Here is a 21,214-nt window from a genome sequence, read left to right as displayed (position 1 = left end):
ATGAGTTAATTTGCACTAGTTCCTGAATAATTAAAGCGTTCTAATCAAGTAAACAGATATTTTAGTTGCTTTTTTCCTATTCCCCCATCGCTGAAAATAAGAAGGTGCATTGGAAAAGTAAATTGCCTCTGGAAGGAGGTTTGCATTCACCCTCATGAGAACAGTCACAACTTTGGAAGAATATAAATCAGTCGCTTTTTCTGTAAATAAAACCGTAATTCAGTGTTTTATCTTTCTGAAAGGCAATAATACTAGTGTGCTAAACTCTTCTAAGCTGAACATTCTAAGCTATGTTGTTTTGATGCTGTCACATCTGGAAAGGTCCTTAATGTTTAATTTTCAAAAAAGGGAAGTTCATTAACTTTATTAAGTTACAAAACACAACAGTTTTGTTGGGTTTTGGTTGGTTTTTTTTCTCTTCCTCAGACAAGAGGCTGTTTTTGCCAAAGCAAAAATCTTCAGTCTTTTTGGAGTTCCCTGTTTCTCCTTAATGATATCCAGGACAGTTTTAAAAATGTGCACATAAATGCACGAAGCCATTCTTTGTTGCTAAGATACCAGCATTGCTGAAATGTATGTTGCCCTTTGGAATAATGCTTTCAATCATTTATCTGTGCAGTGGTCAGTAGAATTTAAAAACCATGCTCAAAAATATTTAACCTATTTGAAAGTGAGCCAAGAATGTTAAGGAGTGAGATTTAGAATGAAATTTAGCTATGTGGAGCATGTATAAAGTAAGTTAGTAACTTGAAGAGCAAACACTAAAGTAGGAAAATTAAGGGAATACTAGAATTCATTGCTAAGCAGACTGCTAGTATTTTCATCAGATAAGAAAGAGGGGAAATGTCAGTACAGTTCAGTTTAGTATTACAAGACTTCTGCCATTTTTTGTCTGTGTTTTATTTTTTCCATATAAATGGAAGAAATAAAAATGCGTTTTTTAAAGAAGAAAATGCGTATTCTAAAATGGAGGTCTTCTCTTTCATAGATGCATCAGGTAATGGCTTAGATAGCACACTTAGTCTTTTTTCAAGGCCATAATAGTTTGTAGCATAGTGCACAGTTCGCTGCACTTCCTGTATGATGAAGAAAGTTGCTGAACAATCTCAAAGCTTCTTTTAACTTGGAAGGTCCTCAAAGTATTATGAAACTTTGCAAGGCAGTGTTGCTCATCAGCACGATTAAGAATCACCACTGTGGTCTGTGAGAGAGAAGCTTTGTGGAAGAAGATACACAAATGGGGTTTGGGTTAGTTATGGTTGGTTTTTGGGGTCTTTTTTGTGATAATTTACGAAGTGGTGTTAAAGCCATTTGAACTAAATTCAGCAAATGTAGACCCGAAACACGATGCTTTTAAACTCATGTCAGAAGTTCAGAGAAATACTCTACGCATCACCTGCAACAGTTGGCATCGATGAAGTGCAAAACCCTCCTTGTCTTGGAGGAAGGAAAAAAAGACACCTGAACCAGAAATCTGAAATCAGTAAGAGGAATTTCCCTGCACTGTGTATGTAGTATTCCCATTATGTTGCCTTGTAGTTGCTAGTAAATGAAAATCCTAGTGAATGCCTTTGCATTCCTAACACCTGATATAGGGTAAGTTACTGCAGTCAGGAACTCATTCCAGAGTTGCTTCTTATATACACAGGCACAGTAATAACATTTAAAACATGTAGAGGGACAAGTAGGATTAACAAACAAGTCAGTGGTTTGTGTGTAGAAGTCCACCAGAAGCATGGTCAGTGTGCAGAGGCCTTTGTTGATGATGGGAGTCTCCTGGAAAGCAGGGCGTGCTTGGTCTTTCTCGTGCTGTCTTTTTTGACATGATGCTCCTTATATTAAAGGATGGCACAAATGAATTTATTGTTCTTTGATGTCAGTCTTCTCCTGCTTTTTCTCTCCGTTAGGGCCTATATTGTTCTTCTGGTTACGTATGCTTTTTACAGTCTCAGAATTCCATGATTGGTTTTCCATACTTGTGTTCAGGCTATTTCTAAAGCTGAAGTTCGGTTCTGAAACTCCTATGAGATATCCTCTACTAGGATTACAGAATTTCTAGGTCTTTGATTTTTGTCTGTCATCTTTGCTGTTCTGTATTCTTCCCTTGTCCTACCCTGTGGATGCATGCTGACTTGCTATACTGTGCCTGCTCTCTTCCGTGCTGCCCTTCCCCAACCTTCCAGGTGTGTAGGGGCTCAAATAACTTCTCTATTTACTTTTTTTTGGTCGCTTCCCCTGTTCATTTTCCTTGTCACATGTTTTCCTTTCTGTATGAGCTTCAGTCTCCTTAGCGTTTAAGGTAAGCACAAGCTCCAGCTATGCTTACATTTTACCTGTAATTTTTACAGGTTCATCTAGCTTTAGTGCTCCCTCTGAGACCACATTGCCACTCACTTCTCCCCTGCCTCTCACCACCACCTTGAAAAGGGCTGGAGAGGAAAATTGGAGGCACAAAAGGCAGAGGTCACAGGTCGAGATAAGAACAATTTACTGGAAACAGAGAGGAGATGAGAAAACAAGTACTAAGAGCAGCAGTACTGACAGAGGGTATAAGAAACAAACTGTTCAAATGGAAAACCCCCATTGCGACAACAGACAATTCCTGGCCTCTGCCACGATGTGCCGGCTGGGAAGAGAGCCCTTCTCCCTGGAACAGAGGATCTTTCCCCTGCCCATGATCTGGGATTTATTTGAATAACCTTTGGGTCCTGGCCATGCCGCCTCTCAGCCACTGCAAAATTAACCCAGTCCTGGCTGGAACCAGGACACCTCTTCGTCCTGTCTCATCTTCGTCTTGTCTGCCCAGCTCCCAGTCTGAGAGATGGCATTACTCATACTGAAGTTAGAAGCAGGACCACCAGTTGAAACTAGGTCATTTGAATGGAGTTGTTTCAGGAAATAAAATAGAGGCTGCATTTTTGCAATGGAGCGTCAAACTCAAGGATAGAAACCTCTCGCAGTGGCTGTAGAGTTACCATTAGGTAGCTAGCAGTTCCTCTATTTAAGAGGTCTTTTCATGGGGAGCAGCTTCAGATGTGGTTTTGTGGTGGAGGCTTTGGAGTATTGCGAGGCTCAGATTGCAGAGTTGACTGAAAGCTGTTGTGTTACTTCGTAGTTCTGATGGAGGAAGAGCGCTGAGATAATGTTTAAGGGTGATCTGTGATACTGATTTAGTCTGTAAGACTAGCAGTTTCATTTGGGGGTGATCAGTGTTATACAGCTTTCTGTTAAGTATTAATTTTCAGAATGCATTTAAATAGAACTGCATTGCAATCTATCAGAAAGGCTTTAATGACTTAAGACCAAGAGTTGCTGCAGGAAATGTCTGTCATTGAGAAGTTCCTAAATGTTTTGTTCTCGCTTCTAGATTTAGTAAATCTGCTCTGGATTGCACACAGCGATATGCTTACTGAGATACTTAAATATAGTATTAGAAAAACTGAAGTTTGTTTTTATTTCCTTTGCTTTTCAGAATGGTGGCGAACAGCAGACACGCACTCTCGTCCTGGTGCAGCTTTTTTCCCACCACTGTTGGGAATTCCCACACTGTTTGCTCCTCCTGCACAGAATCATGATTCTGCTTCATTCCACTCAAGAGCTACAGGAAAAAGTAGTCGGAGCAATACAGACAAAGGTAATGGCTGAAGTTGTCAGGAAATAATCATATTGAACTTCTGCACATGCAGAAAAATGTGGAATTTGGGCTTTACTTTCCTCATTCTTCCCATTCCTAAAGAGTTCTATAAAAATTGGTTCTGCTAAGTAAGGATGTTACATACCAAGTATGTGTTTGGCCTTCAAATCATGGGTCCTCTGTGTGATTAAACTAAAATAACTCCAAATCAGAGCGACACTTTGATGACAAATTTTAGTACATGTGGCAAGTAACTTGTGAGTAGTCAAGGATCTTGTTACGTGTCTGTGAAATGTTAGTGTGACTGGGGCATCTGAAGGAAATTATCTGTTGCTTGAGATTTATTTTAGATGTCACGTTGTAAATCTGTCATCTTTAGGTATAAATGGATCACTGAATGGCAACAGTACCACTGCAGTCTCGGCTCTCAGCACGTCCATGCTCTCCACTAGCATTGCACCATTGGCAGGACCAGTGAAAACGGTAACCTCAGGAGCTGGGGGACGCAAGTACAACCAGGAGCAAAGCAAAGTTCAGCTTTTGGACACCAGGGCTGACAAAATCAAGGACAAGGTAAATACACAGAAAGAAACTGAAGATTCAGACAAAAAATTTGGCATGATAAGTGTTCTGCACACAGGAGCATTTTTAAGTTTTCTTTCCAAGTACAAAGTGTTTTGGGTTCTTCTGATTTATTATAGCGAGATCTGTACCCTTGTCTCTGTAGGGTACAATCTTTTGTGTGTATTGGCTTTTGAAATTTTTGATTGTTTGGGCGTTTTTTGACATACTTGTGAACCAAAAGTTACTATTAGTGCTAATTTCACTAGTCAATAAGTTAATAGCTGTGTCTAACACCTTGTTTTATTTATCTTATTTTTTAAAAAGTGTGTTTTTAACACCAGTAGTTGATACTATTCTATTACAGTATATATCTATACATAAATTGGTATTACAGTTATAACATTATCAGTTATTTCTGTGAATTTAATTAGGTTTTCATGTATATTATGAAAACAAAAAGAAAATTTTTAGATGTTAAAGATGCTTTTCTGGAAGTCATTTCCTACGTACCAGAAGAAAGAACTATTATTAACTGTTGTGTTTCAGCAATAATCTTTGCCATCTAACATGAAAGACATGAGTAGTCTCAGTGAGTTACTAAACGTTATTATACTGACCTAAGCACTATGAAGAACTTTGCTACTCTTGGAATCAAAACTATTTAAATAAAATAGAGAAAATGGTGTACTGGATGGTGATTACTGTCAGCATAGAAGCTAAGGGAGTAATTCTCTACTGATAGCCATCCAGGCTAAAATCTTTTTCTTTCTTTATATTTATTTATTTTTGTTCTGTGGGTGAATTGGGCTTCTTGCTTTCTTTCTGTTACTCAGCTACATTCAACTGCCAAATCTCAATGATTAAATGTGAGAGATTGGCTTTTTCAAAGGACAGCTGGTGCTTGATGTATCTGCATAAAAATAGGTGTTAGCACTGAAATGGTTACTTACAATTTTGTAGTGATACCAGGGAAATTATTAAGAATATTTTCCCTCAAAACATTCTTCTTGCTCAACAGTTGACAGCTTTTGAAAGTATTAAGCTAGTTAAAGGTATTTGGGAAATCTTTGACTTTTTTCAGGCTTAAATACTAAAAATGGCTCTTTCTAAAATTATGGTTTTGTCCTGGATATCTGCATGCAAAATTTAGCTTTCTTTCTGTGGCGCACAGCAGAGGTAAAGCTTTTTCCAGGTGGTGTTTCTGTATTTCTGACTATTACTACCGTTAGGCAGACTCCCAAACAAATTTCTCTTTTAATATCTCTAAATACCTTCCAAAAAGGTACTTTCTGGCTCTGCTTTATCCAGAAAATTTGATCTCTTTTTGCCGTTTGTTTGTTTGTTTGTGTTTTTGCTTGGTTGGTTGGTTTGGTGTTTTGGTGTCCCCCCCCCCCCCCCAATTTCTGTCAGGATGTTTGTCATCATTGCTGTCTTCTCCTTTGTGTTACCTTTCCTCTTTAAGTATAAATTGGGTACTGTTGATAGATTCCTTGACGCAGGCACTAATTTCAAACTCCAGTTTTACGTGACTAAATACTGAGGTGCTGTAAAAGATTGGATTCAACGTGCAAGTACCTTTCTTAAGAACATTGTGTTCTGTTTCTGAACTTCTACGCCCTCTGTCTCATGCAGATAAATGTCAGGGTGTCAGTTTTCTAAGTTTCTAGAGTAAATTTTTTTATACTGAAATGGAGTTTGTTGTTCCTAATCTCACTTGATATGCTGATGTTCATTCATAACTTCTTTTCCTCTGAAACTTTTTTTGAAGTAATTGGTATTTGTCATTGTAATGATTCGAACAACCTTTTGTGTCAAAACACAGAAATTACTCTGAGAGCTCCAGCGTGAGGATGATTATGATTATTAGAGCTGGGCTTTGTACAAGCGATGCTATGCTTTTAAATTTCAAAGTGTAACACTTGCCTCTTCTTAAAAGCATGTCTTATTTTAAAACATTGTAATAGACTTCTCTAAAAGTTCTTTTCTTTAGGGTTTTAGTTTTTTTAGTATTCATCTTTTGATTTCTTCAGTCATCTCCTTAGTTGGAATTTCTTTTTGAGGATGGTATCTAATGGTTAAAATATTTATTAATGTGGTTAAAATATTTATTTATTTATTTATTTATTTTATTTATTTATTAAATGGTTAAAGATATTTATTTAGTTTTAGGAAAGAAAAGAAAAAGGAAAAGCTGATATCAAACTGTTTTTACAGTTGGTGAAGATCAGAAAGGTTACTTTCAATATGATGTAGTTGTCAGAGTGTTTCAGCAGATTTTGGTCCATTTTTCAGAAGCAAATTCCAGAAGCAATTTGATGAACATCTTCTTTTCAGTCCTCAAAACTGTACATTGCTGTAGAGCTCATACTGTGAAAGTAGTTAAATGAGCGTGTCACTGAAGCTTTGATAAACCTAGTATTTGCTGTTCTTTCTGCGCTAATTTGCAATACAAGTTTTGGGTGTGAATTTTTTTGGAGTCGGCACATTCTGCGGAGGTTTACTGGATCCGAATTCGTGGTCAACGTTCTAGGCCTAAATTCGGCATTGCTTTCTTATGTAGTGATGTCAGCATCAGTCAGAAAAAGACTTCAGTGGAATTTTGTGAGCAGTTTTTAATGTTCGTCATCTTGTGAAGCACTTTCTCTTTAAGCATTGCAGATCACTTTATTCCAAAGTCTCAGTTCCCTTTGTTTCAAAGATTATGTGTAGTAACAAGATTATATAACAGGCTAAAACTGAAGCAGTAACAGAGAATTCATCTTCCCGGCAGAAGCCCAGGAAAAAAGCAGTGGAGAGCTCTAGTAACAGCGACAGTGACTCGGGCTCCTCTTCAGACACCTCAAGCGAAGGTGTAAGTAGTAGTGACTCTGATGACCTAGAGGAGGATGAGGAGGAGGAGGAGGAGGACCAGAGTGCTGAGGAGAGTGAAGATGATGAATCTGATTCTGAAAATGAAGCACATCACAAAAACAAGAACAAGGTATGACACCTCACTCTGCTGCCCACAGTCCTGTTGCTGCAAGCTGTTTGCGACAAGTTGACCTACTCGCGTCCGTGAACAGTCAACAGTTATTTAACTGCACGTAATAGATGCTAAGAATATTTTTTTTTAGGTTTGCTTCAGGGTTTTCTGTTTGTGGGGTTTCTGGGAGGGGTTTTTTGATTCTTCTGTGTGCATGCATGTCTGTGTAAGGCTGTTCTTTACAGGCTAGGAGTTTACAGTTGGTAGACTGTTATTTTTGTTACAAAGTAGGAAATACAAAGAAGTTAATACTGTGTGCAGGTAGTGAATTGAAAATAAGTCGTTGTGGATATTGCTTTGGCAGTTGCTTTTTTTCCTAGTAGAGTGGCTACTTTTCCCTAGTAGTAGAGCAGCAAGACTGGAACCCTTGGGATCCTGGTAGGTTTACCATCAGAAATACATTTAGGAACAACCATGGTTTAATACTCCTTCTCTAGTAAATGTTGTTGTCACATGCTGAAACTGTCTGGGGGAAAAAACCAAAAATGAACGATAAATATATTACGAGACTGATTAAAAAATTATTATTGTTCATCCTCATTGTAATTAATGGAGGCTGATCATATGTTTAGCCTTTCTAAAAGGATCTTTAACATACATAATGAACAATCAAAAATAAATATTTTGCAGGTGCTAATGCATAGTGGTGTAACAGAAATGAAAAGCGATGGACAGAAGTCACAGGAAAAGTCTCAAGAAAAAAGAACACACCAGCAGATACCTCTTGTGTCTGATTCCCAGACTCACTCATCATTCCAGTCCCAGCAGAAGCAGCCTCAGGTTTTGTCACAGCAGCTTCCGTTTATTTTTCAAAGCTCTCAGGCAAAGGAGGAATCTGTGAACAAACACACAAGTGTAATACAGTCTACAGGATTGGTTCCTAGTGTGAAACCTTTGTCTTTGGTACATGAAGCCAAAAAGGAGACCTATTTAAAACTCGTAGTTCCTTCCCCTGATCTACTCAAAGCAGGGAATAAAAATACCTCTGAAGAATCTATCACTTTGACCAGCGATGTTAGATCTAAACGGGTGAGTGAAGTTTTTGATTGTTTGTAACCTGTGTCATCTGTTTAAAAGGATGTAACATTGTGCCATCAAGCTCTTTTAAATGTAGTGTATTAAAATTATAAGTATATATATTTCCGTAATCACGGGAGTTTGTGTTTTTAGATTTGATCTGGGTTTCTGAATGGTGTAAATGAACTAGATTGCGTGGGTCATGCATCTCTTAAGGACAATGTGGATCTGAAATCAGTATCAATATAAGGAAAGTACTTGTGGGTAAATTGTGTGGTCTGGATATTTTTTCTGTGCTTCTTGGTTCAGTCAAAATGCTGATTGAATTCTTCACATATCTAGTATGTAAGCATGGCTTCACTTTCTTGCAAGTTGGATAGTTTCAAGTCAAAGTAATCGAAATCACCTATTTTAAGCGTGATTTTAAAGAAGCTGAACGCCATTAAAAAAAATGCTCAATGTGTGTTGGATTTTGTTTGCTCTTTAAAGACAGATACTTGTGCACTGATAGCTGTAAGAACTCAGTGTGGCCGTTTCCATAGTTTTTTAGAACCAAGGAGTGGCCTGGGTTGGAAGGAGCCTTAAAGCTCTACCCTGTCCTGCCCCCTGCCATGGCAGGGACACTTCCACTGTCCCAGGCTGCTCCAGCCCCAGTGTCCAGCCTGGCCTTGGGCACTGCCAGGGATCCAGGGGCAGCCACCGCTGCTCTGGGCACCTGTGCCAGGGCCTGGACCCCTCCCTCAGTTTATCTTCCTTTTTACTGGTCAGGACTGTTCAATAAGTTTATATGTCTGTCTTAACGCTTCTGCAGCTCCCAAAACTTTTAAATCCTCAGTTTGTTTATTTTGTTCATAGTGATTAAAGTGACTGCTGATGAATATTCTATTCAGTGAGATTTGAATGGGGATTGGAAAAGAATAAAAATCTGGCATTTTACAAACACTGAGGCTTCGGCTATATGCAAAAATTAATATATTAAAAAGTACATTTACCAAGGCAATTATTATGATTATTATTATCATTATTATAATTATTAATATTATTGTTATTGTTATTATTTTATTTCAAATTTTGTTTTAAGTAGTATTTGGGAGTAGTAAACTCAGTTCTGATTCACAGCTAACACACCGGCCCTCAGTGAGGACTTGACTTTTATTGCTAGACTAGAAGACATAAACTGGTTTTCGTTTCCAATTTCCTGTTAGTTGGTAAAATTCAAATAAGCTTGTCACTTACCAGGAGTAGCTAAATAAATTATAGTTATGAGAACATCTATCTTTGCTATTGAAAGAGGCTTCTGTTTTCAAATTTAGGTTACGAGTCTTTAGCTGGTGATAGATCACACATTCAGTAATTCTCTAAAACTTTTACTGGAGGTATGCACTGTGTGAATATTTATTTTAGAGATCTTCATAATTTCATATTCAGTCATAAATGGTAGTAACTTCCGAGGATGTATTGTGTTTGTCCTAAGTTTCTGAAAGTTGGTTTTAAACCATACCATCTTTATCCATTTTTTATATTTTCTATTGAAGATGATGTGGTCTTTTTTCTTTGGAAGAGTCTTCAGACTAAAGACACTGCAAGCTTGACGTGTTTCTAAGCTATTACTAAGTTTCACGTGAAGAATTTCAAGTACTTCTCTTTCAGTTAAACAATTAACGTTTCACAACATTTCTGAGTAACACCTTTTCCCTCATTTTTAAAAATAAAATTTTTCTACATCAAGAGTCCTCTGTTGGTTTTCTAGTGTTGTGGCCATTAGTGTGTTGTATTTGTCTTGTGCTTTAAAGTGAACGAATTCTTAAAGGTACCTGTACTTTCCCTCATGGGATTTTTATATGCTCAATTAAGTAATAAGAAGAGGTTTTCCTGTGCTGGTACACAAGAGTAGTATCTTTCTAAAAGTGTCCTTTTTCATAATGATTGATAACTTTATGAAAGTCTCTGTCTAGAGCATTGTAGCAGGTGAGAAAGTTTCCCTGCATAATTTGAATCAACTTCATCTTGAGTTCAATTGATCTTTTCCTACTTGATTTACAGTGAAAAAGTCATGCAAGACTTGCGTAACTAGTGGTTACTTATCTCTTCTGTTGTGCCTAGTATCTGCTTTTGACTTTCTGAAAATGGCTTAGCAGATGTTTAAAATTTCCTAGAGCTCACCTGCCTGAATACCAAAGAAAGCCAAATAAACACCTCCCGTTTTATTCCTCTGTCTTCTTATTTCTTTAGGAACAGTATAAACAGACATTCCCAGCAGCGCAGCTAAAGAAACAGGAATCGTCTAAGAGCCTGAAGAAGGTTATTGCAGCTTTGTCAAGCCCCAAACCAACATCTAGTTCACCAGCTCATCAAAAACTCACATCCTTGGAAAACAACCATTCTAACCCATTCCTGACAAATGCACTTTTAGGTAATCACCAACCCAATGGAGTTATTCAGAGCGTCATCCAGGAGGCTCCTCTCGCGCTCACTACGAAAGCGAAACCCCAGACCAAGATCAGTGAAAGCGTAGCCGTTTCTAGTAGCGCCCCCTTTTCTTTGCCAATAAACTTGAGTGCGTGTGCGAAAAAGACAACTGGTAACCGGACAGCTGTAATGCCCTCTACCTCTCCTGTGTTACCTGGTTCAGGAAAGGATAAAGCAGTCAGCAATAATGCAGTAAATGCAGTAAAACCACAACACCGCCTTCATTCTGCAAAACTGGTGGTGGAGCAGTTCAGAGGGGTAGACTCAGATGCCCCCAGCAGTAAAGACTCTGACGACTCAAATGATGATGACGACGATGATGAAGATGAAGATGAGGACGATGAAGAAGATGATTCTGATGATAGCCAATCAGGTGGTTTAACCTTTTTAATAGGAAAAGCAGAAACTTAATTTTTTGCATTTTGAAAACCTGCATTTCCCACCATATTTTAAAATAGGGGCAAGAAGTACTGGGCCAGCACGGCCCACACAGTGCCCTACCTGTATCCTGGAAATTAGCACATGTGTCCCCATTCTCCATTGTGTCATGTCCAAAAATCTTGCTTGGGGTGTTCTGATACTTAGTCAGCTGTCCTTGTAAGGTGGCTCCTTAGCACTTTGGAAAGGCTGTCAGAGACCTGCCTTCCACGTTAGTCACCCAGCCTGCAGCTTGGTGTGACAAAGTGCTTAGGAAGGCATTGACGTTAAGGCTGATCCATGGTTAATGACTCTGGCAGACAGAGACCAGCTGCAGACAGGTTTCCTAACCAAAGAGGGGCTAAACAAGGGCCTTCAAATTTTCAGGAGTGGCAAGAAGGGTGTGTTTCTGTGCCTCATTCAGGACTACAGTAGCCCATGAGCAAGTAATTGGACGGTTTTAAGGGCTGCAGACCAGGCTATGCAATTTGGAATGACAAGGCCTGTTTTAAGGAGTTGACTGGATTCACAGTCACTGCTTTGTCCCGTGTGCTGATATCCCTTATGTCCGGCCCCCCCCTTCATCATTCTCTTCCCCCTCTCATCCACACACTCTTTGCTAATCGTTTTATCTCAGGATTGTATCTCACCTTTAGTCCCTTACCCTGGCTGTCCTTGTGCCTTACTCTTCCTTTGCCCAGATCGCCGTATTTTCGATTCTGACCCCTTTCAGTCCGTGTCTGGTTCTGTTGTTTTCTGGTGGAATTCACACCTGTGAAATGCCCTTCCTGGGGCAATGCCCGGCTGCTGCCGGGCTAATGGGGTGATTTAGCTGTAGCTCATTTTGGGTAAACAGTCTTGAAATACTGCAGCTTTTGTCACTCATCTCGTTCCCATTCAAAAGAATGGTGTGTTACCGTGTAGAATTACTTAATGCTGGTATATTTGTAGTCATTTTAAAGTTAAGGTAATTAATTAGAACCTCCTATTTATACTCAAGAGATGCTGTTAAAAGAGCATATATAATAAGAGAAAAGACTTTGCAAGTGTTAGAACTTTAATGTACTTGCCAGTATTTTCCAAGACATAATGAGCCTTTTGCCACACTTTCTTTAAACAGAGTCTGACAGTAATTCTGAGTCAGATACAGAAGGGTCCGAGGAGGAGGATGATGAGGATGATAAAGACCAAGATGAATCGGATACCGACACTGAGGGAGAAAAAACCCCGCTGAAACTGAATAAAACTGCATCCTCTGTGAAGAGCTCTTCCAGCGGTCTTACAGCTCACTCCACCCCGCTTAATCTCCAAGTAGCAAAGACGTCGAGCTCAGCACCAGCGGCCTTATGTCCTGAGTCCCAGCCTGCAGTGTTCCTCGGGACGGGAGCCCCCACCCTCACACCAAGTACACACTGTGGTATCTCGCTCTCTTCTGTTACGCCACCATGTGATAGCTGGGGGCCACGTGTTGTAGAAGTAGTTGCAAAGATAGTCCAGGTGCTGGTATCAAATGACGGCTCAAGGAGGTTTTTGCCCTAGGAATAGTGCTTCACTGGGCAGCCGCGCAGAGTCCTCCTCACTTGAGGTTTTCAGATGCCCGTTGGTCAGGGTGCGAGGTCATCTCGGCAAGGCTTCCTTTCCCAAGGGATGCTGGACCAGGTGTCTTTTGACATCCCTGCTGACTTTGGCTGCTGGGTGACTCTGATCTTTTCACTGTTTAAAGCAGTCATTAAGATCTGTTAGCCACATTGCAAGTTCTCCAGACTAGAACATTACACTTAGACTGGGACATTTTAACTCGTGTAATTATTTGAGAGAAGATAGAAATAAATATCCAGAGTTTATATTTATTACATTAAAACTCTTCGTTATTAAGTCTTGGGAATTCTCCGTTTTATTCTGAAGTGGTTATTCTTACTTCTGATTTCTGTACATTCTAGTTTGTGTACTGAATCTTCAATTTTTGCCCCTTCCTTGACAAACTTTGTGACCATATTTTGTTAGAATATAATTTTCCAATAATTCTTTCAAAATTCTCAGAATTTATGGATTATGCGCAAGAATTTATTTTTAAAGTGTTCTTGGAAAGTACATTTAGCATTTGCCTGATATTATATAGTGCCTATAATCCATAATTTGGTGACTTATTTGGCAACATTTAGTAATTACTATGGCTACAGTAAAGAATGCATTTTTGGAAGTCACACTTCTTAATTTGCATGGTAACAATGAAATGAAAGCACATATTTCCTACTTGGAATTAAGGACTTGATGTTTATTAACGTGCATATAAGCAGATTTTTAAATGGGGACATCTGCTTATAAATTGTTTTTTACATTTGGATTAAGTGGAATAGGTGCTTCATTCCATGTCACACAAGGGCATTAGCTTTGGAGCAGTGTAATGTGATCTACCTAATATTTATCCCAGAAACAGGCTTGTTAACTATACAGTTTATAAAAGATTTCATATGGATTAGGAGTGATCCAAATGGGTAAATTAAAGAAATAATGTTTTTCTCAGGGACCTATGTTGACTTGTGGTGCTTTGAGAGGTCTGATAGCAGATTTTTCTGTTTATAGTAGTAGGAAGTAGAATAAATAAGTTTTACGTCCTTGCCTTATGTATAATAATACTACACCTAAAAATGGCCTAATAAGAATCAACATAATACTAGAAAAACGCCTCTGTGAGCGTTTTGCCTGGAGTTGGTCAGTCACAGGAGGGGTCTTGTGGTCTCTTATCTGTGTCTGTTTTGCACTTTCCACTTCACTTGCATTTGGAAAAGCAGCCCCCCTCCCTGCCCTTTGACCATTCAAACTAATGCAGTAGTCATTTGTGTTAGGTTAAGAGTGCAGACCTGTGTGTGAATTTTGGGATTTGAGCACAGGCATTTCCGCAGCGCTTTTTCTAGGGGGCTCCTCAGATGTGGAAGGAGCTGCTGGCAGCTCCCTTGGCAGCAGGTGCTGTGCTGCCGGGAGAGGCTGGAGCGAGTGCCAGGGGTCAGCCTGGTGATGAATGGCCCTCACTGCCGCCTGTTCCCAGGGAAGAGATGTGTCACATTCTTGGCAGAAGGTCCACACTACCTTTTTGAGGAGTGCATCTCCCAAAAGCTGCTCTGCGTGCTCAGTTCCTGTCCTGCGGGTGTCCGCGAGGCGCAGGAAAGCCCTTCACCCTGGAGACCCCACGTTTGGCCGTTGTCTCTGGGCTGCTGTCGGTGTCAGTTGCTTGACAAGCGCCAAACACAACACCTGTGTGGAGTGGGAAAAGCTGAAGTAGTTCTGAAAATTCTCTTCATTTGGCATTTGACTGCATTCTGTAGACAGTGTTCTTGGAAGACTAAACCTATTAGAATATGGATCTTTAAAGTAAAATGTGCTTTTGTTTGCATCTTCTTTACTGAAAACAATTACATATGGTCTTGTCTAGAGAAACAGGCGTGCAAGGAATTAAACTGGCAATATTTGAAAGCACTAAACAGGACAAGCAGATAGGCGTGGGATAGTTAGGTGTTCTGTTTACAGTTCCAGAGGATGAGGTTACAGGAAACTTAGAGGAAAATGTATTTTAGAAGGACAACACTTACATTAGTTTTCTTGGTAACTGAGGTACATAATGGCGAGAATGAAAAAACAATTCTCTTGTTCTGGGGATAGGAACATAAAATGCACATTTTAGGAACATGATTTCTTTTGTAAATTCTGTTCGGTATTAATCAGAGATTCTGTTCTAGGTATTTCAAAAAGACGAAGAGTTGCAGATGAACGGGAGCTGCGTGTTCCTCTCGATTATGGGTATGTTACCTATATACCTGGCTTTCCTTAAAGGGAGACAATCCCTTGGTAAAGAAATGAGTTTAAAAATGTGGAGACTGAATAAAAAGGAAAGGGCTTCAGCAATTTAGATTTCCGATTCCCAGGGACGGTGGATCTCTTTAAAAAGTGTCAGCATATTTCATGTGCATTAAATTTGCTCTTTGGCAAACACGACCCGTCTCTTAGCTGTTTTGCTTTGGAAATTATTCTTGATGATCTGAACTGGTAAAGACTCCAAATAACTCCCTAAAGCATAGCTCTGAGCTGTTTAAAATCTGGTAGTGTGTAAGTCGCTTGATAGAAATAAATTGGTGTACTTAGTCAGTTTGGACAGTTTGATTTATGATACTCTAGTCACATTTTCCTCTTCCTTTTTTTTGTAGAATTCTTGAATTGACACAAAATACTTGTTTTTTAAAAAGTGTATTGTTGTATGCAACTATTTCATATTACTCTAGCTGGCAAAGAGAAACCCGAATAAGAAACTTTGGTGGTCGTCTTCAAGGAGAAGTAGCATATTTTGCACCTTGTGGAAAGAAGCTGAGACAGTATCCTGATGTAGTAAAGGTACATTAATTTTTTAACTTCTGTGTTCTAGTGGTAGTACGCATGCTTGCAGTTAAAATACATAATTTTTCTTTTCTCCAGTAGAGATACTTGTTTTCTGTGATGTGAGGTGTAATGTATCTCAGTCTGTTACTGATTTGATGTCTTATAAATGCGTATCCCTTTGACAGAATATGCAAAACGTTACACTCACAAAGTTAGCTGTACATCAAAGCTGGGTTGTAATTATTTACAAGCTGAAGTGGAAAAATATGTGATTTTTTCAGTATCTCAGCAGAAATGGAATAATGGATATCTCAAGGGACAATTTCAGCTTCAGTGCAAAAATAGGAGTGGGTGACTTCTATGAAGCCAGAGATGGACCGCAGGTATCCATTTTTTAAAAAGTAAAGTTTTTGTTCCAAGGAGCATTAACTTAAGTTTAGGTGAAATAATTTCTGCTACGATCTGAAGCATTACCTGTTTTTAGCTAAAAACCTATTTTTACCTGTTTCTAAAAGCTGCACGTGTTCTTAACAGTAGTTAGAGATGTGGACAGAGCTTGATCCTCAGCTGTGTTGAGAACCACCTTCAGTGGCTTTGTTTGGAGGCTGCTTTAATGGTCAGCTCTGAGTCTGGCTTGGTTTGGTCTGAAAACTTGGATCTATGTATTTTGTCTTAGTATTCAGGTATTTCTGACTTAACTTTGTTTCTTCTTTTATTGTATACTGCCTCATATCAATAGTAATTTTTGTGTAGATGTTAAATCCCGCTCTGTTAGTGTGTTCCTGTGCATAATACATGTACGTGTGTATGTGTGTGTTTATATATATATGTGTAAATTGCATGTTTTTATATGCAAGTGTCCCCTGTATCAGGAATACTTGTCTGAGCATTGTGAAGTGTGACACTTCTACAGAGGGGGATGCAGAACTATGCCAGTCATGCTTTACAGTGGTAAAATTGTTGGACAGTGTGTAGATAAATCACATCAGGATAAGTAAAACCAAAATTTTAAGTAAATTGTTACTGTGTTTGTGCAACGCTGTGTTACCGTTACTGTATTTTGGCCGTGTTGCCGTTTCTCCAGGATGTGCACAAGAATTTCTGTACTTCTCTCAGTGCAGGTATTTGCTTCTTTAAAGGATGAGTGTTCGGAACATGTTACTAGCTCTCAACAGTCTCGCGTTTGGGCTCGAGTTAAGCCTTATGTTCTTGTAATACCTTGTAGAAAGATGTAATGTTTGCATGGTATAGATTTGGAAGCATTCAAGGCTGAATTCGTGGTCAGCAGCTACTTCTAGGTGGCGCTTCCTGGCCTACAGGCTAAAGCATTGCTGTACTTGCTTCATGTTTGGCCTTCAACAGTTCCAAGTTCCTGTAGTTACGAGCTTCGTTATGTACCAGCATGTCTTGATGAAAGAATTCATTTTACTGGGATGTAAGGTAATGGCAGGGTATCTGCTCTCTTTTTGCCCTGTTCCCTTCTTTGTGTCTTTGCCTGTATTACTTCTTTAGTCTTGTCCCCTTCTTTAGTTATATCTGTCTTCTCCCTTTAGTTGATTTGTCGTTTGCCCTGTGATCTGTTGAATTTGAGAATGAAGGCAGCATGAGGGGCAGATTTCTATAGGCAAGACTCGCAGTGTGAACATTAGTTTGCTGTGCATACCATCACAGAATTTGTACTGATGTGGTTTTTGATGGGTTCCACTGAGACTTGGGTACACAAAGGAGAAGTTTTCCTATTAGAAAAAGAGGGCAGCTGTGTCAGATGTGCTAAGATGTGTTTACATTTTATGTGTGAATGAGAAGTTACAGAACAGTGGAGCTACACTCAGGCTGATAATATTGCCTAGTGTAACAGTGTGTGATACTGATACTTCATAAAAAGAGTTTGCACCCTCTTTACTAAAGTTTTTTGAATCATCCAGGTTCAAAATAATACATGATAATCATATCTTCATGGATGTCTGGAGGTAATTCCAGCAATTTATTTTCTGCTTTTGTGATAATTTTGATTATTCTGTATAGCCCTTAGTGATTATTTATCCCTTCCTTCGTTATATATTTCTGTATATATCTTTTGAGACATGCAACATGTGCTGGGCTAAGTTTCACACAGCTCTAAGGTGAAACAGGAAGTGAATAAAATTATCTTAAGGCTAAATCAGTGTTATTAAAGATTTACCTATAGCGAGCCAAACATACGTGGATTACCCGCTTCTGTTGGTGCCTGTGTTTCTGTCTTGTGGGACGCAAACCACCAAATATTGGAGGTTATTCAAAGCAGTGTTTGAATGCGGTAACAGAAGCATATCTGCAGAAGTGGGCCACAAAGGAGTGGGACTACAAGAATGGTTGAAGTTTGGCAAATGTGAAAACTCAGTGACTGGACCTGGAAGCTTTAAACTGCTGGGATTTATTTGGAAAGACTAGTATGAAAGTGATTTGGGGTGATGGAATAAACATGGGTCCTCCTGAGTTTAGGTACTGTGTACTCTGTCCTATGCTGAGTTCTGCAATTCAGTTTGGAAAGCTGTGTTGTTAACTTTTCCCCACAAATCTAATCAGAAATCTAAGTGGATTTTTGCTTCTTGCAAAGTGCCTGTGGTTTTGTTCATTGGCTTGATTAACAGGATTGGAACTTGATTCTGCTTTCATGCATAGTTGTCTGGTGTCGTTTTGGCAAATATCCTGCTTGAATGTCAGAAATTGAATAAAGTTATTTTGATTAGTTTGAACAATAAACCGCAACATTTCACAATGTTACTCCTATTTTTTCTCTAATGTTGGAGTGGCAAAGCTTCAGTTTTATGGAAGCCTGTGATTTTCTTATGTTAGGGCACAACCCCTGTGTTTTATCTTCGAAATGTCAAAAACCCAGAGTATCAGCCTGTACGTTCCTTTAATAGAAATCTATTTTGAGTTAGATTTTAAAAGTTGCTTGAGCACAAAATATAGATGGTCAATCAACTCTTGCTTAACCCTTCATGCCTTTGTTCTGGACTATTTTTGTTTTGTCCTCTCCTAAACTTGGAAAACGTGTGTATCCGCAGTGCCCTTTGACAGGACATTCTGTCTTCTCCCGTCCCTTGAAGCACCTGCTCCTTGTGCTTATTGCCTTCCTTTGATGGCCGCTGGTTTCTCTTTAGGCAGCATTAGGAAAATGTAACACCCAGCGTGGTCTCTGGTCCTAACGACCTGGTAGACCTCGTACTTCTCTGCGATGCGTATTTGTTATCGTTAGTATCGTTAACTGCACAGAATACAAATACAGGGCAAGAGCAATCGCCTTGCTGTTCTAAGGTGCGTCTGTGCTCTGTGAACTATGGCTGCTTCTCCCCCTTCTCTTCGATTCCTGTTTTGCCTCCCCCGGAACGTACATTTTATGAGACTAGGTTTTCTAGGTTGGAAGCTGGTGTAGGTAGTACGTACAGGTATTAAACCTACCTCGATAAACTGAACCTGTGATAAACTGCAGCTGAAGTACTAGGCAGAGAAACCAAAGTGACACTTAGGTAGTACTCTTCAAGACAGTTAGAGAGTTAACTTCTAGTCAAGTGGTAAAGGTGAATATCTTGGATTAAAAAGTCTTGGGGTGCTGCATGCTGATGTGGTACACACTAATGATGGGGTCTTGGTTCTGAACTGTGCATTTTCAGAACATAATTAATAGCAAAGCCCTTTGGAATGTGTGCAAACCAAGTGTGTCTTGTGCTCTGGGGGTGGTCCTTAGCTGGGAATGATTCGGCCTTTAGAAAAGCGTCTTTGCAGACGCTGATAACTCCTTTGAAAACCGAATGTCTCGTTAACAGACTGCCATTTCTTTTGCTGAAGTTATGCAGAACCTTTGTGACTGTGAAGAATGAGCAGAAATAATTAAAAGACAAATTACCAAAATAAGCAAAAATCATTTATTTTGTGGTACAGTAAATTGGATTTTAGGGTTTATGTACATGGAAATGTGAAAACTAAAGCATTCTAAATGTATTTTTCCTGAACTGGTATTTAGGGGGATTTTTAAGTTACCAACTTTCCTTCTTGCTTTAGCAGACATTTTCAAAATTTTTTACAAACATTTTTAAGGCAAGTTATGAAGAAGTCCTGAAGGATGCTTAGCTTGCTGGTTTTTCCCCTGCCTTTCTCAAAAGCTTGGTGAAATGGTAGAAGATATTAAAATTTTGAAATACTGGTGTTCAGCTATACAGGATCACCTAGACGGTGCTCCTTTTCTACTCAGTAGACGCAATAAACTCTGCTTTTTAGTGACCAGTTAAAGTTATTCCTTTGTGAGGATTAACTTGGATATTTTTATTAACGAAGTATTTTAGAGTCTGCATTCCTGATGTCACAAAAGACTGTAGTGCATGCTTGCTTTGGTTAGAGAGTAGAATTCACGTAACTTGCGTTTCGATACGTGGATGCTTAGAAGTTACTTTTCATCGATTCAGTGTTGGTGCAGAAACTGTTTTGCAGTGAATAAAGGGAGAACTCAGTTGTACTAACTAAAACCTGAAGATTAAAATGCATCTGTGTTTTTTCAGCTCGGTTGTTGAGCTCTACAACACTGAAAAGCAGTATTTAAAAATACATTACTGCCTTTGCTTGTTAGGTATGCCAGAATTTCTGTAAACACGCTCTGTTGGAAGACAGCACTCCATAGCTGGACACATTTTTTCATTCATGTGGAGCAGTGGATTATGTGAAAGCAGAATTGTTGTTGTTGGGTTTACATAATAAGGAGGAATCTGTTTTGCCTTTTAGAAAGGGTTGAACAATTTGATTTGGTGAGAAATAATTAAAAATAACACGGTAATATCTATTAGGTAAAAGCTTTGTATATGCTGAGATAGTCTCCAAAGTCTTTCTTAGTGGTAGAATTTGCAAAAGTTCATAGTGAAAGTCTCTCGATATGTAGCTTCTGTGCATCATGAGGAAATTGTCCTGCCCAAATGATACTTTACAACGCTTTCGTAGTTAATATCTACAGCTCATCTTAGGTTTCGGGTTATTGCGGTCTGTGTTTGTAATACCTCTCTGTGAAATGTGTCAATTGAAAGGGCGTGCAGTGGTGTCTTCTGAAGGAAGAGGAAGTCATTCCCCGTATCAGAGCCATGGAAGGGCGTAGAGGACGGCCCCCAAACCCAGACAGGCAGCACTCCAGAGAGGAGTCCCGGAGCCGGCGCCGCAAGGGCCGGCCTCCCAATGTCGGAAGCGGTGAATTTCTGGACAACGCCGACACAAAGCTTTTGAGAAAGCTCCAGGCTCAAGGTGAGAGCTGTGTTCATTTGTCACAAAGAGTTCATGTTTTTCCTAAAGGCGAGTGATTTGTCTCACTAGGGCATTGATATCCAGGATTTTAGTGTGGATATTCATTGCGTGCTCTTATTGAAGACTTTCTGAAGATCAGTCAACAGTTACCTGTATATAGGTTTTAAATTTTTAAAGGAAGTGCATGTGTAAAAGCTTACTCTGTAGTTACTGCACAAGAAGCTGACGGTATTTTGGGGAGTTCTGTCATGTGGGTCCAGGACCTCAGTCCTCTGAAAAGCAAGCTGAATTCAACCTCCAGAAAATCCTTCCTACAGCTGTCTTCTCTCAGTGTGTCCATAAGCAGTAAACTCAGATTTCAGAAATGCTGTCCCGGGGTTGTAGAATGCTTCAGGGGGTTGCTAATTAGCATAAGAACGGCTGACTTTGGGTGACCGCAGGAAAGAGGTGTGTTACCC

General features: G+C 39.3%; 1 protein-coding gene across 13 annotated transcripts in view; it reads left to right on the top strand.

Annotated features, from left to right (window-relative positions):
• BAZ2B (bromodomain adjacent to zinc finger domain 2B) overlaps positions 1 to 21,214 on the top strand; it is a 69,364-nt gene that overhangs the window by 15,568 nt on the left and 32,582 nt on the right. For 7 of the 13 annotated variants that reach the window (XM_066190532.1, XM_066190528.1, XM_066190523.1 and 4 more), the window contains 10 exons: positions 3,473 to 3,634; positions 4,014 to 4,207; positions 6,969 to 7,178; positions 7,851 to 8,249; positions 10,470 to 11,079; positions 12,244 to 12,540; positions 14,858 to 14,918; positions 15,398 to 15,506; positions 15,773 to 15,874; positions 20,546 to 20,756. In XM_066190532.1, the coding sequence (XP_066046629.1) occupies positions 3,473 to 3,634; positions 4,014 to 4,207; positions 6,969 to 7,178; positions 7,851 to 8,249; positions 10,470 to 11,079; positions 12,244 to 12,540; positions 14,858 to 14,918; positions 15,398 to 15,506; positions 15,773 to 15,874; positions 20,546 to 20,756 (2,355 nt within the window). The remainder of the gene's footprint in view (positions 1 to 3,472; positions 3,635 to 4,013; positions 4,208 to 6,968; positions 7,179 to 7,850; positions 8,250 to 10,469; positions 11,080 to 12,243; positions 12,541 to 14,857; positions 14,919 to 15,397; positions 15,507 to 15,772; positions 15,875 to 20,545; positions 20,757 to 21,214) is intronic. The other 6 variants (XM_066190530.1, XM_066190529.1, XM_066190527.1 and 3 more) reach the window with 3 other exon arrangements.

This window comes from Chamaea fasciata, unplaced genomic scaffold (genome assembly GCF_029207755.1).
Source record: "Chamaea fasciata isolate MVZ Bird 193981 ecotype frontalis unplaced genomic scaffold, bChaFas1.0.hap1 SCAF_8, whole genome shotgun sequence".
NCBI lineage: Eukaryota > Metazoa > Chordata > Aves > Passeriformes > Sylviidae > Chamaea > Chamaea fasciata.
This window is presented reverse-complemented; position numbering and strand designations above follow the sequence as displayed.